This window comes from Penicillium brevicompactum, assembly GCF_028827555.1.
Source record: "Penicillium brevicompactum strain IBT 35665 chromosome Unknown utg000001l_segment0_segment0, whole genome shotgun sequence".
In the NCBI taxonomy this organism is placed as follows: Eukaryota; Fungi; Ascomycota; class Eurotiomycetes; order Eurotiales; family Aspergillaceae; genus Penicillium; species Penicillium brevicompactum.
The window spans coordinates 2,547,475-2,562,430 of NW_026623203.1; the positions used below are offsets into that span (position 1 = coordinate 2,547,475).

Here is a 14,956-nt window from a genome sequence, read left to right on the forward strand (position 1 = left end):
GCAAGGGGCTCTTAGGGCACGTGTGCTTCTACTACAGTCGGATACGAGTACGGAGTACGGAGTATACATGGTATGAGGTTGATTACAAGGGTATTCAGTATTCAGTATTCGTATCATGTAAGGGGGTTTTAGCGACCGCCAAATCCGAACCATCCACGACGACCCTTGGACTCTTCTTCAGGAGCCGCCGCAGCAGGCGCCTGGGCAGCCTCGCGTTGACCTTCACGGGGATAATCGATGTAGTTCCAAGCAACGTCGAGGAACAAAGGCTTGACTGGGATAGGCTGCATTTGGGGCGGGAACGGTACCAGATTGTTGAGATCCAGCCCAGATCCAGCGAACTGCTGAAGGCGTTCCACCACAGGTCGTTGGCTTGATTGCGATGCCTCTTCCGCAGTGACTTGCTCGAGGGTGACTAGTCCACGGTATTGTGCCACAAGTTCTCGGAGTCGCGACTCCAAAGTGCTGGACTGTGTACGGGAAACATCGAGTTGTGGGGGACCGTCGACACTTTCCGACGACTGAGGTGTGGCAGAGCCGGAGAGAGTCAATGCCTGGGAGAAAAGCGCGAGAGCTTCCTTAGACTTCGCAAGAACACTGTGGGATCTTCCTAGAGAAAGGCATCTAGATGGAACGGATTGGTTAGCAAGGAGACACATGGGAGTGGGGCAAAGTAACCATACCTAAGGGCTCGGAAATAGTGGCGCTTGGCTTCAAGATCCTCTACAAATGCAGAGTCGGCCGCCACACCTGGAAGCTCGAGAATAAAGTCCAAGCTCTGAAGGGTCGAATCGTATAGGACTACGCGCTCCCGGAGTTTGTTGAGCTTCTTTCCGTTGCCTGCGGTGTGTTTGGCAGCGTTCTTGTTGTCTGTCGGAACTTGCTGTTCCTCGAAAGACAATCCATCCTGTTCTCCGCACAGAACACGGTTTCGGCCCACTCGCCAGCCCACCAGGGTGTAGTTGACTGCGGTTCGGGTGATCTGAAGTGCCTGCATGCGCTTGTCACTGGGGTCGACACCTTCGGTGGCCAAATCATCAATGGCGGTTTTCGTAGCATCGACGGCATCTTGACTGGCAATGATAACGTTGTCATATGCAGCAGCTTTTTCCTTGGATGCAGCAGACTTTCCGGCGCCTGCTAACCAAGTGGTTAGACGAGCCTCTGCCGCTGAAGCAGCAGCCAGAGCCTGGGAGATTGAGGCATCTTCGAGTGGAACAGTGCGCGATCTCCACGTCACAGATTGGGGCAACTCTTGCACCTCTCCCTCCGCAGTTCGACGAGTTCCAGCAGCCTCTTCCGCAAGACACGAAGGATCGAGCTTCTCAACTTCAGATCGAATGGCTGAGTCGGTTGGGAAAAACTCAATTGCCAGTGAGGAGGTGGGCTTGGAGCGGGGGAGCTTCATCTGATAAGCAGCGTATCGAATGCTTGGGTCGACGGTCCCCGAGAGCAAGTCCCGATAAGCGTCTTTCTTGACACTTTGGCCCAATGCTGTGTAGATCACTCTTGCGATAGAATAATCATGGAGAGACTGTTCCCATCTCCGTTTTTCGAGCCAGAGAGAGCCGGAGATCATTGCTGCATAGGCGCGAGTTTCCAAGATGTCGGTGTCGCTAGCCCCGGTTGATTGTTCGTGAAGCAACGAAACGAGATGCTTTGCGTATCCGGTGGCCTTGGTCAATCGCGAGATAATGTGACGCCGGGCGGCGCCAGAGATGGCCTTCGCGGAGGGGTCTGCTGAATGAGTGGACTTCATGTGCATCGCTTGAGCCCAAGCTCGTTCGGATCCGAGAAGCAGAAGGTGTACATATCTGTTACGGTGGAGTCGTTAGCTTGCGGATCCGTCAAAATAAGATGGGGAAGTCCCATACGAAACATTGCTTCCAACGTTCTCAGCAGTCACGACTGGTTTGGCAGTATACTTGCGACCTTTGACAGTGGCCTGTCCAAGCTTCTTGCGGAGTTTCTGTAATTTTCTGGTGGTGTGCGCACGGTAGGCATTGTAATCCCCGACGAGGAGAACCTCCTCTCTCTCCTTGAAGATAAAATCAGTTACCTCCATGATTCTTGTCTTTATTTGGGGAACTTTTAGATGGGAGGCAGAGGGGGACACGGTTGAGGTGGTGGGCTCCAAGGCGGTGGTGTCTTCTCGGGCAATTCAATGGCCCGACCAAATCCCGGCAAATTCCAACTTACAACTCCCCAGTCCCGAGTGTTTTTTTGTTAGCTTCAGGACCTTGAGTAAACCGATTTCTTTATCCAAACGTGTGTATTTGGGTACCTGATCTCCACGCAGATCCCTTCCAAGCAAAAGCTGCTGTCTTGAGGCTCCTACTGAGGAACCAGTTTTGCTTTTCTGGTACGATCGAATGGCACCACCCAACAACCTACTTGATTCGCCATCAGAGTAGTCCCTGGAACATACATTCTAACATAACATCTCTCAATCAGGCTCCGTGGATACCATACGATGCAGCTTGACAGGTAATACGGGATTGTCCAGCTTGGAATTGCAACGATTGGGGGCAATGCTGGAACGGGCAACGGGCTGCCTCGAACACGCAGGACGGCGCGTCCTTCGGAACTCCCATGGCGCAGTTCGAAGCAACGCTTCGCTGTGTGATCGTACTCGGAAGGATAATGGTGCTGGAGTGGATGCGCCTCACTGGCTTCTAGCGCTCTTACAGGTGCCAAGTCGACAATCTTCCTCAATCTCGAGTTTCCGTTGCGGCAAAGTTGGAACAGCCAATAAGGGTACAAGACCCCTGGAATTTCTATATCCTCGAGAGCCCCAACGCTTGGTAGCATCGCGGTTATCTCAGCCCCAAAGGAGGCCTGGAGTCCGGAGGAAAAGATCACTTGTGGGCTTATCGAGGTCGTATGTCTCCGTCTCGAGCCTTCGGCAAGCTGTCTCCGGGATCTCTCCAAGTCACGAGCATGTTGACCAAGGAGCTGAGATGCTGGGGGCCAAAGACCTAGGAACCGAAGAACATGAGACTAAAGAGACCAAAGATCCCGAAACCATTGAACGAGAGCGAAAGCTTCAAGCCGAACTTCATGATTTTCTGCTCAAGGATGGCCACCAATTCGATAAAGCTTGGATCAAATTCGTTGCAGCTGGTCGCCCATCGAACCTCATTGCACCGCTTTGCGGATACATGAGCAAATCGAAAAGTTTCAAGTACAAACGAAAGACATGGAACCTGTTTCAGCAAATCCCCTCTGAAAAGCGCACGCGATACGACTTTCACAATATGTTACGTTCAGATCTCCATCTTGCGCATGTTGACAGACCTCAACATCTAGACTACATCTGCGCCCAAGCTCTGCCGACGCCATTCGCACGGGAGATCATTTCTTTGGTTGTGAAATACTACGTGGAACATAGAGAATGGGCGCAGGTAACATCACTCTGGTCTACGTTAAAAGCAATACCTATTGAGGAACGTGGATCGCTGTGTTACGATGTGCTAGAGCATATCAACCGGGTCAACTTCCCAGGTTTTTCTTTTGCCAGACATCTCCTTGATCTTGCGCCGTATGCCAAGAGTCATATGGATGATGAGGCAACCCACCATTTCACCAATCGTCTCCTTCAGCGCTTTGCCGAGTCTGCCGACTTCCTCAAACTCACACCACCCTCGACTACACTTGCGGTGCTAAGGGCTTATGGCTCCACGGGGCTTTTGCACTACCGTGCATACTTCAAATTGATTAACCATCATGCCTTTGGCAACCGCGAAGAGTTCATCAGAGCAATCCTTTTTTATCGGCAGTTTCGTTCTGATATGCCGGACGTCAAGCCACCAAGGTTAATGTGGAATCAAATGATAGAACGCCTGGAGGAACTACGGATACCGGAGGCTGTTGACTATTTTCTGGATGAAATCGTTTACTGGACTAGTCAGCCACCCAGCATCTATGTCCTCGTGCGCGCTATCATCACTTTTGCCATGGCTAATGATGCGAAAAATGTGCACCGCATTTTCAATGTCTTGATTGAACAGCATGGCCTTCCCAGGAGCCGGAAAATCATCAGCCCAGTCCTAATGGTTCATGCAAGGCTAGGGGACGTGCCTGAGACACTGCGACAGTTCAAACGAATTGAGGCGGAATTTAATCTCTATCCCAACACTTCCTGCTGGAACATGCTCATATTGGCTCATGCAAATGCTGGAGATGTGAACGGTGCCCTTGCTACTTTCACCCAATTGCTAGAAAGCGGCGAACCTCCCGATGCCTACTCATTTGGCCCATTGATGACACTCTTTTCAAAGCGAGGAGATGTCACAAATGTCCGTCGATTGATCAAGGAGGCGCAATTGAGAGGAATCAAAATGACAACACCATTGCTCGCTACGGCTGTTCGGGCCTACTGTGCTAACGGGCAGCTGGCATTTGCCGAAGAGCTTACGGAGGCCAGCCGAGATTTAGCCCAGGGCTCTCCTTTGCAAATGTGGAATGTTCTCCTCATGCACTATGCGCGCAGAATATCTAAGAATTCCTTCCGTCGCATTCTAGATCGGGTCGGCAAGCTTAGATTAACGCCGGATGCCTTCACACATGCAGCTATCATGCTTGCTTACTCTTTGAGTAATCAGCCCGATTTCGCACGCAGATCTCTCCGAACCATGGACCGGTCGGGCCTACGGGCCACGCAGCATCATTACTCTATCCTTTTACTTGGGTATCTGAGGCGGCGGAACCGCGATATGGTGCACGTCATCTTTCGTGAAATGGAAGCCCGCTTCGGTCAGCCCGGCTTGAGTGCGAGTTTGTTGAACCTCCAGATGCAGATCAAGCGAGACTTGGAGAATATACACGATAAGCACACACCTGCTGAAGATATGGTATTGGAACATGCAGAGAAAACACTCGCAAAATCAGTCGAACATTTTGCTGCCAATCCTTCAGCCGCCACGCATGCATCACCTATGACTGATAAGGGCTCCACGATAGACCTCTCAACAACTATGCATTATCAACATCTGGTCACAAATTACGCTGCACAGGGTGCGACTGAAAAGGCCTTCGACATGCTCGACCAATACATAGCCCACAGGCAGCTTGCTGGAATCCCGGGGAATGATTTGGAATCCTTGCCGCTTGGGTTTGTCAAAGCCATCATGATCCTCTATCAAAAAACATCTCAGTTCGAAAAAGTGGAGGACTGCTGGCATGTTTTGATGGACAAAGTGAAACCTCTCGCCGGTAGCATGAACCTCGACGGAGTCTTTTCTGAAACAGCCTCGAATCCATCCCCACCTGCGCCGGTTGACTCAGAACCAGAAACAGAGGGCAGGATTCTCTCCTCTCGTCGTTTCATATTGGACCACCCCTTCACGCTTTTCATCCGATCACTGGCTTGTCTAGGGGAGTTTGACAGGATACACGAGGAGGTAATCAAGTTTGAGCAGGCAGGCTTTGCGCTCAGTGGCATGAACTGGTCGAGCTATGTGGCTGCCCTTGCATCCTCGGACAACACCAAGGATATCGTGGCAGCTTTCCAACTGTTCGAGGAAAAGTTCATACCTCATTTCCCCGGGTGGACATGGATGAAACAAGGATACGGGATCAGACCGCTTCATTGCCCTGTGACCATTCACCATCTCGATGGAAAGTTCGGCATGAACAAGCCCCGCAGGATGATGGGTCGACATGCTATCAATCACTGGCGAAGGCTTGATCCCGGCTACATGCACCCTGACTACCCAACCATGGTTCTGCTCGCGGCTGCCGTGAAACGTCTACGGGAGGCAAGTATCGAGGAAGGCCCCGGGCGAATGGCGCTTGTTCATTCGAGTGCAACAAAAACTTTTGAGGTGATCGCAGCGATGCCATACCTGCCCGACAAATACCAGGGTGCATTGCTTCGTGAGAGAGCAACATTCCCGGATCCAATTTCCCTCCCAGTCAAGATCTTCACTACGCGGTCCGGTGCTCTTGGCATCGAGCGTGGCCCAAGGACACGCACCTACGAGAAGGCAACTAATGAACCTCTCGATCTTGAAATTCACACCAAACCCAACCCCGTTGACGAACAGAACGTCACCCGATTACTCTCTGATGAAGAGCGTGAAAAGCTTGGCTCTCTGGCAACCGTCATTCCTCGCGAAGATCGCATGGCTCTCGAGCAACAATTCTTTGAGTATAATGAGCTCACAGCTCTCTGGAAGAAGCAAAGTGCGCACCAAATGAGGATCATCGAACGTGCGAAACGCAACAACAAGGGCCTAATGTACGGTGTGCCAGTCGAATTCGTCATCAACAAGCATAAGCCAAAGAAGCTGGCTTTGGAGCAGCAGTTGTTCAACAAGTACCAACGCAAGTGGAGATACAAGAAGCCAACATACCTGCTATTCAAGCCGGTTTCGGGTCTCCGGGAGGAGCGCAGCTACCGTCCCTACTCCAAGGTAGGACTGTCACGGCGAGGCATTGGACGCAAGAGAACGAAGAGACGAGAGTTCCCAACCACGAGACGCGAGAAAGCATCTAGCATCGATCAGGCTAGAGTTGCCCGAGCTAAAGCAGCTTACAGAGTCGCAAAGGCTGCCCGAGCCGCAGAGGCTGCTGCGATGGTGGCTAACTCGCAAGTGTGATACCTGGGCCTGTATTCATTCAGATTGTGATTCTTACATTGTTTCTATATAGTGATTTTAGTTTTGTACAATATGTTATCTTCTTTTGGTATATATATCTTTTTAGGACTTGAAGTTCGAAGGCTGTTCCTAGGTGTTTCCAGGGTTGCTTTGGTGTCTTAATTTCCAAGTATTCCAAGTTTAACCTTGGAAGCGTAGGCTGGATATATATTTTGCGCTCGATGTCCGGCACACAACTTTTCCAGGGTTCTTCCAAGGTTCTACCTGCACTGACTGGACGAAGATCTCATCAAGGCAAACAAACACCTGGGCATCCATTGGAATTACACACCCGCTGGGAGACTGTGGTTGCCCAGGTGGTATTGCACCCGTTATTGAAGAAAAAAGCAGTGCCCATAGCCTTGAAAGCCTTGGAAGGCCTCCGGAGCTGGAGAGGAGCTGCATGTATTGAAAGGGATGTTATAAGAATTGACGTGTAGTAAGATGCCAGTAAGATTCCGAGGTTAGCAGCGTTGGTGACTAGTCAATCTATGCTGTACTCAGAAGATACGCCTACTGGCAACCTGGAGCCATGGAATAGCGCAGCGACACCTTTCGCGTCTCACTAAGCTCGACGATGTATGTTGTCAGGGAAACAGAGAGTTGGTGAAAATTTGAGAGCTTATGTGGGTCCTGATAATTTTTTATGTAGAAAAATTGGAGGCTACTGCGTATTTATGTTGCAGATACGTTGGATGAGCTTTCGCGGGAAATTTTCCTTCTCCAAGTGCCCGGCACTGCCGGGTCAGTTGATGAAAAAAAGAAGAGGACCTTTCAGACCTCCTCGACACCCACCAGGACCGACCGACCGAAGTCAGACATCGAGACCAGGTCAAGATCATCACCACTCCCTGGACCGAAACACAGACACTGCGAACAGCACGCGTGACAGTCGAGGCGGAAGTAAAAAGGTTTCACTTTAGGGCATCGAGGACATGCAGTCATCAGCAAGGGTGGAGATTCTGTGGCTCTTTTAAAGAGCTTAGAAAGGAGACGTCTACTCTAAAGTGATTCTTTGAACTGTTGGAAATGGTCAGTAAAACATTCAAGTCAAAAGACTCCAAGTTGCCGCGAGTCCGAAGACAAGGCAAAGCTTGGGGGGAGGGATCACTAACGTAGAGTCGCTTGAAGAAGAAAAAGTTCTGGGAGGTCGAGCAGGTATATATACCCCAAAAAATTTAGTGAATTAGGTAATCACGACGCGTGAGACAATTTGTGCCTCAGGCCACGCGACTCACACGCGTTCTTGCCAATTAAACCCAATCGGGAGGTCAGAGATCGTTCCCCTCGACTCTCCCCTTCATTAAACCTCCCCCCATAATCACATACATCATGGATGGGCCACTACGTGATGAGGCCGCGCAAGATCGCGTGCGCTCTGCCACTGAATTTCTTGATCCGAGTAAGCATTTCTTCATGTGCATGGTTGATGGAGCTAACCTACTTTTTCAGACGATGCCCGCGCACGGAGGTTGGTTCACTTTGACCGCATATGATGCCAGTCTAACGAGTTAGTTATCGAGCCGATATTGTTGTTATGCTCAATCGTAATGAGCGACGTTTGACTGTATGTTCCCCTTTGCGGTGGCCAGGATTTGCTGCTGATTTTGAATAGGTCAGCATTGATGAGATCAGAGCACACAACCGTGAGCTCGCTGATGGGTGAGTAGATACTATAAAAAGTTCAAATACTTGTGAGGTTGGAAGACTAACATCTATTTCTCCAGACTGCTCTCCTCGCCTTTCGATTATTCGCAAGCCTTCGATTCCGCCTTGAAGGCGGTTGTCAAAACACTCCCTGGACGTCCGAGCAAAGAAACGTCCGACGATGCGGTCAGTACTCATATTCATTTAATCGACGCTTCTCAGCATCTGACGCTCTCCACAGAACTATTACTGCGCCTATGTGGGAGCATTCGGAGAATTCTCCTGCAACCCCCGCACACTGGGATCGCAACAATTGAATCATATGGTGTCCCTGGAGGGTATTGTGACAAAGTGCTCATTGGTTCGCCCCAAGATTGTCCAGAGTGTCCACTGGGTACCCAAGAAAGAGCGTTTTGTGTCCAGAAAATATCGCGATCAAACCATGAGTGCGAATGGCGCAACTGCCTTGAATGTTTACCCCCAAGAAGATGAGGAAAAGAACGCCGTAAGTATTCAATACTGCACACCAACTATGTACAAGAAATTGACAATCCAATTACTAGCTTGTCACCGAGTATGGTTATTCCACCTACCTAGACCACCAGTCGATCTCCATCCAAGAGATGCCCGAACGTGCCCCAGCAGGCCAATTGCCTCGAAGTGTCGATGTCATCCTGGATGATGACCTTGTTGATACTGCAAAGCCCGGAGATAGAATCCAACTTGTGGGAATTTACCGTACCCTCGGTAACCGCAACGGAGGAAATGGCTCATCGACCTTCCGCACCGTTATCATGGCGAATAACATTATTCAATTATCCTCGAAAAGTGGCGGAGGTATTGCCGAGGCGACTCTTACCGACACTGACATTCGAAACATCAATAAGATTTCGAAGAAGAAGAACGTCTTTGACTTGTTGTCCAAGTCCCTGGCTCCCAGTATTCACGGGCATGACTATATCAAGAAAGCTATCCTTCTGATGCTTCTCGGTGGAATGGAGAAGAATTTGGATAACGGAACACATCTTCGTGGTGATATCAACATCCTCATGGTTGGTGATCCCTCGACTGCAAAGTCCCAGCTTCTCCGGTTCGTGTTGAACACCGCACCTCTGGCCATTGCCACCACCGGTAGAGGTTCCTCAGGCGTCGGTTTGACTGCTGCTGTCACTTCCGACAAGGAAACAGGCGAGCGACGACTGGAAGCCGGTGCCATGGTTCTTGGAGATCGTGGTGTGGTGTGTATCGATGAGTTCGATAAGATGAGTGACGTTGACCGTGTGGCTATCCACGAAGTCATGGAACAACAGACGGTCACAATTGCCAAGGCTGGTATTCACACGAGTTTGAATGCTCGATGCAGTGTGCTCGCAGCTGCCAATCCAATCTACGGCCAATATGATCCTCACAAAGATCCTCACAAGAACATTGCTCTTCCGGACTCTCTCCTTTCCCGTTTCGATTTGCTCTTTGTTGTGACCGATGACATCGAAGACACTCACGACCGAAGGATCTCTGAGCACGTTCTGCGTATGCACCGCTACCGCCAGCCTGGTACCGAAGAAGGAGCTCCCGTCCGGGAACAGCTCAACCAAACACTCGGCGTGGGCGTTGACGACCGCCAAGATTCCAATGGGCCCAGCGAGGTCTTTGAGAAGTTCAACGTCATGCTTCACGGTGGTATGATCGATGCTGCCAACGCTGGTCGTCGCCGTGGCAAGAACATCGAAATTATCAGCATACCGTTCATTAAAAAGTACATCCAATACGCTAAGAAGCGTATCCAGCCCGTGCTCACCAAGGGAGCCGCTGACCACGTTATCGCTACTTACTCCGCCCTCCGAAACGACGAGCTCACTGGCAACAAGCGCCGCACATCACCTATCACACCCCGTACGCTCGAGACTCTGATCCGTCTGTCTACCTCACATGCAAAGGCACGTCTTTCCAACCGGGTCGAGGAAAAAGATGCCAAGCATGCCGAGGCCATTCTGCGCTTCGCCATGTTCAAGGAAGTCGTGGAGGATGAGCGCCGCAAGAGACGCAAGGTGACCACATTCGAAGATTCATCTGATGACAGCGATGTCGAGGGTGACGATGGTTCTGACGACGATGAAACCACCGCCCGCGCTACCTCAACCGCAACCCCAGGCAGACGCAGCGGCCGTTCCCGCGGTACTGCACCGGCATCTAGTGCTCCCGCTCCCGATGAAGACGAGGACCCAGATAGTCTCTACTCAGCTAGCCCGCGCGCCCAGCGTGTGCGCTCGAGCCAAACAACTCGTACCCAGACTCAATCGCAGACCGAAGACTCTCAGATGTCCATGGCTTCGTCGCACCCGGCCTCGCAGCTCATGGAAACCCAAGCAGACTCACAGGGAACGTCTTCCACAGATGCTGCTCCTATCACCCCTGCGCGTATGGCAGTCTTCAAGCAGACTTTGGGTCTGCTCATGGGTAAGCGCGTGTTCACAGATAGCGACACAAGCAAGGTGAACGACCTCATTGATGTCGTCAACACTGCTATTCGGGAATCACCCAAGCATGGCGCATCACAGACATTCTCTCGCTCTGAAGCTGTCCAAGCTCTGCGTGTCATGAACGATGAGAACATTTTGATGTACCTCGAGGAGGATGACGATGTGTACCGTGTTTAATGTCATCTGCTGGCGGTTTCTATACCGCATGTATCCGAATCGTCGAACCTTATGTGATTTTGGCATTGGGATCTGATATCATTGCATGTTTTTTGTGTTTGGTGTTTGGCGCGAGGGAGATATCAATGGACTCAATACGATAAATATGAATGAATACTCGATGCTTGACTTATTCGGCACCACCCAGGATCTACACCGATAGATGTTGCCGGTTTGAGGTGTCGCTGATCAAGCCACTTTAGATGCGGAATCAAATCTAAATGCACTTGGAAAGCACAATATAAGATGTCTATAGAATCAATGTCGGTATGCATACACGCTCCAGTTTCTAGACAGATTCGATGTCACAGTTAAACAAAACAGGGTATAGGTATTAACAGCCCCAGTATTACATTTGCGGAACAGAAGGCAGACTCTGCTCATCATGCTCATTGATCCCCACAGGCAAAATGGAATCATCAGATGAGAATGAAGGCGTGCGCACCCCCTCCCGGATCTGCGCCTGTGTAAGAGGCGACAATCCTCGCCTCAAAGTCGACCCTTTCCGTTTCCGCTGCTGGGGTGTCTCCTGCCCGGAGGCCGTACTTCCGCGCCGAGGCCTACTGGAAGTTGACGAGCGCGAAGGCGGCCGGTCATCGAGATCCACGGGCGTGGTACTGCGGGAGGACGTCCGGGAATGGGAGTCTGATCGTGTATGGCGGCGTGACGGGGCGCGTTCTTTAGAAATGGAAGGGTGGTGTCCGTGTGCAAGACGCTGTTTGAACTCTGGCTCGATGGGACGGTGGAGAGTCGCGGCAACTAGACGGCGACGTTGGGATGCGCGCCAACCCAGTCCAATTCGACCGAGCCAACCTTCTGTTTGGGCGAGCTGTTTCTCTCGTTCGCGGAGCTTGATGCGGAGTTGAGCTCGGCGCTCATTTTCCTTCTCCCAGAAATCGGTGCGGTAATTGTCCCAGTTCTCACGGAACTCCGGGGAGAAGGACTTTGGTAGGAGGAGAAGCCGGATGTAGTCGCCGCCGGCACTTAGGTCCTCTTCGACAAGTCCGGACTCGCTGTCGCCGTTGTAGTACTGGTAGTGCTGCCGACTGCCAGAGCGCTTGTCCTGCTCGACGAACTGATAGTTGCCATTCGGAGAGGGGAAGAACGGAATGTAGAATGGGAACAAGAATGAGAGGTAGGAGAGTAACTCCTGCCAAAAGGGTCCGCGGATGATGATTATTTTCGTGTTCATCGTTCGCAGACCACGATTGGAGACCGCGAGCCAACGGCGTGGCCAGCGAATGCCTCGTTCCCATTGACCCGTTCCCCAGACCAGGAGGGCTGTCACCACTCCACCGAGCAGAGCAACTTTTTCTCCCATCTCAACAACCCAATATACGGAACCGCCGACGCCGCGACCATCCTCGCGCGGGCGGAGGAATAGCGCGTATACAAAGTAGGCGAGCCAAGCGGCTAGAAGGAGGAGGAAGAAGGTGTTTTGGCGGCGGCGTTCGCGGAGTGCAAGGTACTGAGCCCTCAAGGAAGTTTCGAGGATCAACAGGTTGAGATAGATCTGAGGCGGGGAGGAGGGAATATTTGCTAACGGGTCTGGCGTTGAGGGGCGCGCATCTGAGGCTCGACGGTTCGTCCTGCCTGGCGAGGCGCGAGCTTCGGACGTTGGAGCGCCTTTGATCACCTGGTCCAAAGGCGAGGCCATGGTGGAAGAGGGTAAAAGAGAGTCGGAAGAGTCTAAAGAGCTGATGGTGGCCGTTCCGGCCCAATGTCAACGCATGTGAAGGAGAGGAAGGCGGCAGTTGAGTCGGAATCCACTTGACGTCTCCGATTGCCCTTTGGTCTGTACTGAGCAAGATTCCTGGAAGACCTCGAAGACTTCTGAATTTCCTACCAATAACTTAATACTTCCACTATTTCCATTTCCGTCGCTTTCTGTCTACTGTCTTCCATCTCGGCGTTTATGTCTGCCTACCGGCGTTAAGCGGCGTGGCCGATTTGTCTCCGGTTTCCCTCAGACTTATACATGACCGCCACAGTCCACCTCCTGCTAGCAGAACATCTCCGCACTTCGCGCTTACGCTCGAGGCCAAGCTCAAACCTGGCCTTTCCCTTTCCCAAGCCTCAGCATTGGGCAAATACTACTTCTAGGCTCTTCGCCACCCTCCCTCGAAGGCACTTTTATTCCTCAATGGCGTCAGAATCTTTCAACTCGTCCCAAGAGGACGTCCGCGGGCAGCAGCGTGCAGATAGCAACTCAAGTGACAGTTCACAAGGAAAACCCTACGCTACGAGGGCTGCTGCTGGTGCAGCGGCGGCGCGCGCGCTTTTCCCGTTGGGATACCGAGAAGGATTCAATCAATGGGCAAGCCACGATCCCAACACTTTGGTCGCATCGTAACTGACACCATCTCACATAGTGGGCTCGTATGCCTGCAGCTGCAGCAGAACATAAAGTCCTCTCTTATCTACCTTACTTGCATCATCATGCCCCCACCCACCTGCAGACCGGAACCACGACGGACTTCCCAAATGGCAGAACCCCGAGCAGCCTGGAGACCGCAGATCACACCCAGCTAGGCGAAGTGGCCACCAGCTCTTCAGACGACCCTTATGGCCCTCGTCGGTGGACCTCGAGCATGGTGGAACTGAACGGGAAGGACCGCGCGCTCAATGAGTTTTCTGTGGAGAGGATCGGCGAGGAAGCAGACCAACATCTGGTCATGCTCCACGGGTATGGCGCTGGCCTTGGCTTTTTCTACAAAAACTTCGAGCCACTGAGCCGGCTCAAGGGCTGGCAATTGCATGCTCTGGATATGCTAGGCATGGGTCGGAGTACCCGACCCTCATTCAAAATCAAGGCCAAAGGCAGAGAAGATGCCATCAGAGAAGCCGAGGCTTGGTTTGTCGACGCCCTTGAAGAATGGCGCATCAAGCGCAAGATCGATCGCTTCACTCTGCTGGGACACAGTCTTGGCGGGTACATGGCTGTTGCTTATGCGCTCAAATACCCCGGCCATCTCAACAAGCTCATCTTGGCGTCCCCGGTCGGCATCCCAGAGGACCCATATGCCGTCACTGCAGAGGTCACCGAGCCGTCATCGTCGACGTTGCCCAACGAGCTCACCCAAGACCAGCGCGATATCACCTCTGTACCGGAGACCGCACCCAAGACCAGCGACGGCAGCTTCATCACTGGCCGTCAACCACCCGTAGAGGCTAATCAACCACCCCGACGAGTCCTTCCCAAATGGTTCGCCTACCTATGGGAAGCTAATATTTCTCCCTTCAGCCTGGTTCGCTGGGCAGGTCCCCTCGGTCCCCGCATCGTCTCTGGCTGGACTTCTCGCCGTTTCTCCCATCTCCCGGCCGAAGAAGCATCCGCGCTTCACGACTACTCATACTCTATTTTCAGCCTTCGCGGCAGCGGCGAGTACGCTCTCGCATATATTCTTGCCCCTGGCGCATTTGCTCGCAGCCCTCTCATTCATCGTGTCCAAGGCCTCGGACGCCAGTTGATCCATAATAACAGCCCTCTCCCTCATCCAATGGCTGGCGCTACCGCTCCGCCGACATCTGATGCACCCGACTCTACTGCTCCCTCCTCTCCCCAGCCTACCCGTCGCGAGAATGGTCTTCCTGTCGTCTTCATGTATGGTGATCATGACTGGATGGATGTCTCGGGTGGTCATGCGGCAGCTGCTCGCCTGCAAGCAGAGAAGGAGAAGGTTCTTGCAGATGCATCACCAGAGGAACGACGCGCTGACGAAGGATCCTCAAGAGTGGTTGTTGTCAACAAGGCTGGCCATCATCTGTACCTTGATGGCTGGGAAGAATTCAATAGCGTGATTCTCGCCGAAATGGAAGAGGTCGAAACACGGGAGAGGAATCGCCAGTCTTAATCAACCCTTGACGATACCGCCTGCTGTGAATAATGCTCAGCGAAAACAGACCGAAGCGTGATCTTGATGTCGTGTATAACCTTTGAATTGAGCCTGTTTTTTGGGGTCCGCTCCGGCG

At 52.1% G+C, this 14,956-nt stretch overlaps 5 protein-coding genes across 5 annotated transcripts; 3 read left to right on the forward strand and 2 right to left on the reverse strand.

Moving 5' to 3' along the window:
• Positions 1-128: 128 nt before the first annotated feature.
• N7506_000739 (signal recognition particle subunit SRP68) lies at positions 129-2,065 on the reverse strand (the record flags this gene model as incomplete). Its single annotated transcript, XM_056950035.1, has 3 exons — positions 129-624; positions 684-1,814; positions 1,875-2,065. The coding sequence occupies 3 exons, from the start codon at positions 2,063-2,065 to the stop codon at positions 129-131; spliced, it is 1,818 nt and encodes a 605-aa protein (XP_056815950.1).
• A 466-nt stretch (positions 2,066-2,531) lies between these two features.
• N7506_000740 (putative translation regulator (Cya5)) lies at positions 2,532-6,602 on the forward strand (the record flags this gene model as incomplete). Its single annotated transcript, XM_056950036.1, has 1 exon — positions 2,532-6,602. One exon carries the CDS (start codon positions 2,532-2,534, stop codon positions 6,600-6,602), a length of 4,071 nt encoding a protein of 1,356 aa, XP_056815951.1.
• A 1,371-nt stretch (positions 6,603-7,973) lies between these two features.
• N7506_000741 (MCM DNA helicase complex subunit MCM3) lies at positions 7,974-10,945 on the forward strand (the record flags this gene model as incomplete). Its single annotated transcript, XM_056950037.1, has 7 exons — positions 7,974-8,043; positions 8,094-8,112; positions 8,157-8,208; positions 8,257-8,303; positions 8,369-8,474; positions 8,530-8,793; positions 8,852-10,945. 7 exons carry the CDS (start codon positions 7,974-7,976, stop codon positions 10,943-10,945), a joined length of 2,652 nt encoding a protein of 883 aa, XP_056815952.1.
• Positions 10,946-11,333: 388 nt separating this feature from the next.
• Positions 11,334-12,641, reverse strand: N7506_000742 (Spo7-like protein; the record flags this gene model as incomplete). The annotated part of the gene is made up of 1 exon (XM_056950038.1): positions 11,334-12,641. One exon carries the CDS (start codon positions 12,639-12,641, stop codon positions 11,334-11,336), a length of 1,308 nt encoding a protein of 435 aa, XP_056815953.1.
• A 321-nt stretch (positions 12,642-12,962) lies between these two features.
• Positions 12,963-14,838, forward strand: N7506_000743 (putative alpha/beta hydrolase; the record flags this gene model as incomplete). Its single annotated transcript, XM_056950039.1, has 2 exons — positions 12,963-13,242; positions 13,376-14,838. The coding sequence occupies 2 exons, from the start codon at positions 12,963-12,965 to the stop codon at positions 14,836-14,838; spliced, it is 1,743 nt and encodes a 580-aa protein (XP_056815954.1).
• Between the last annotated feature and the right edge of the window lie 118 nt (positions 14,839-14,956).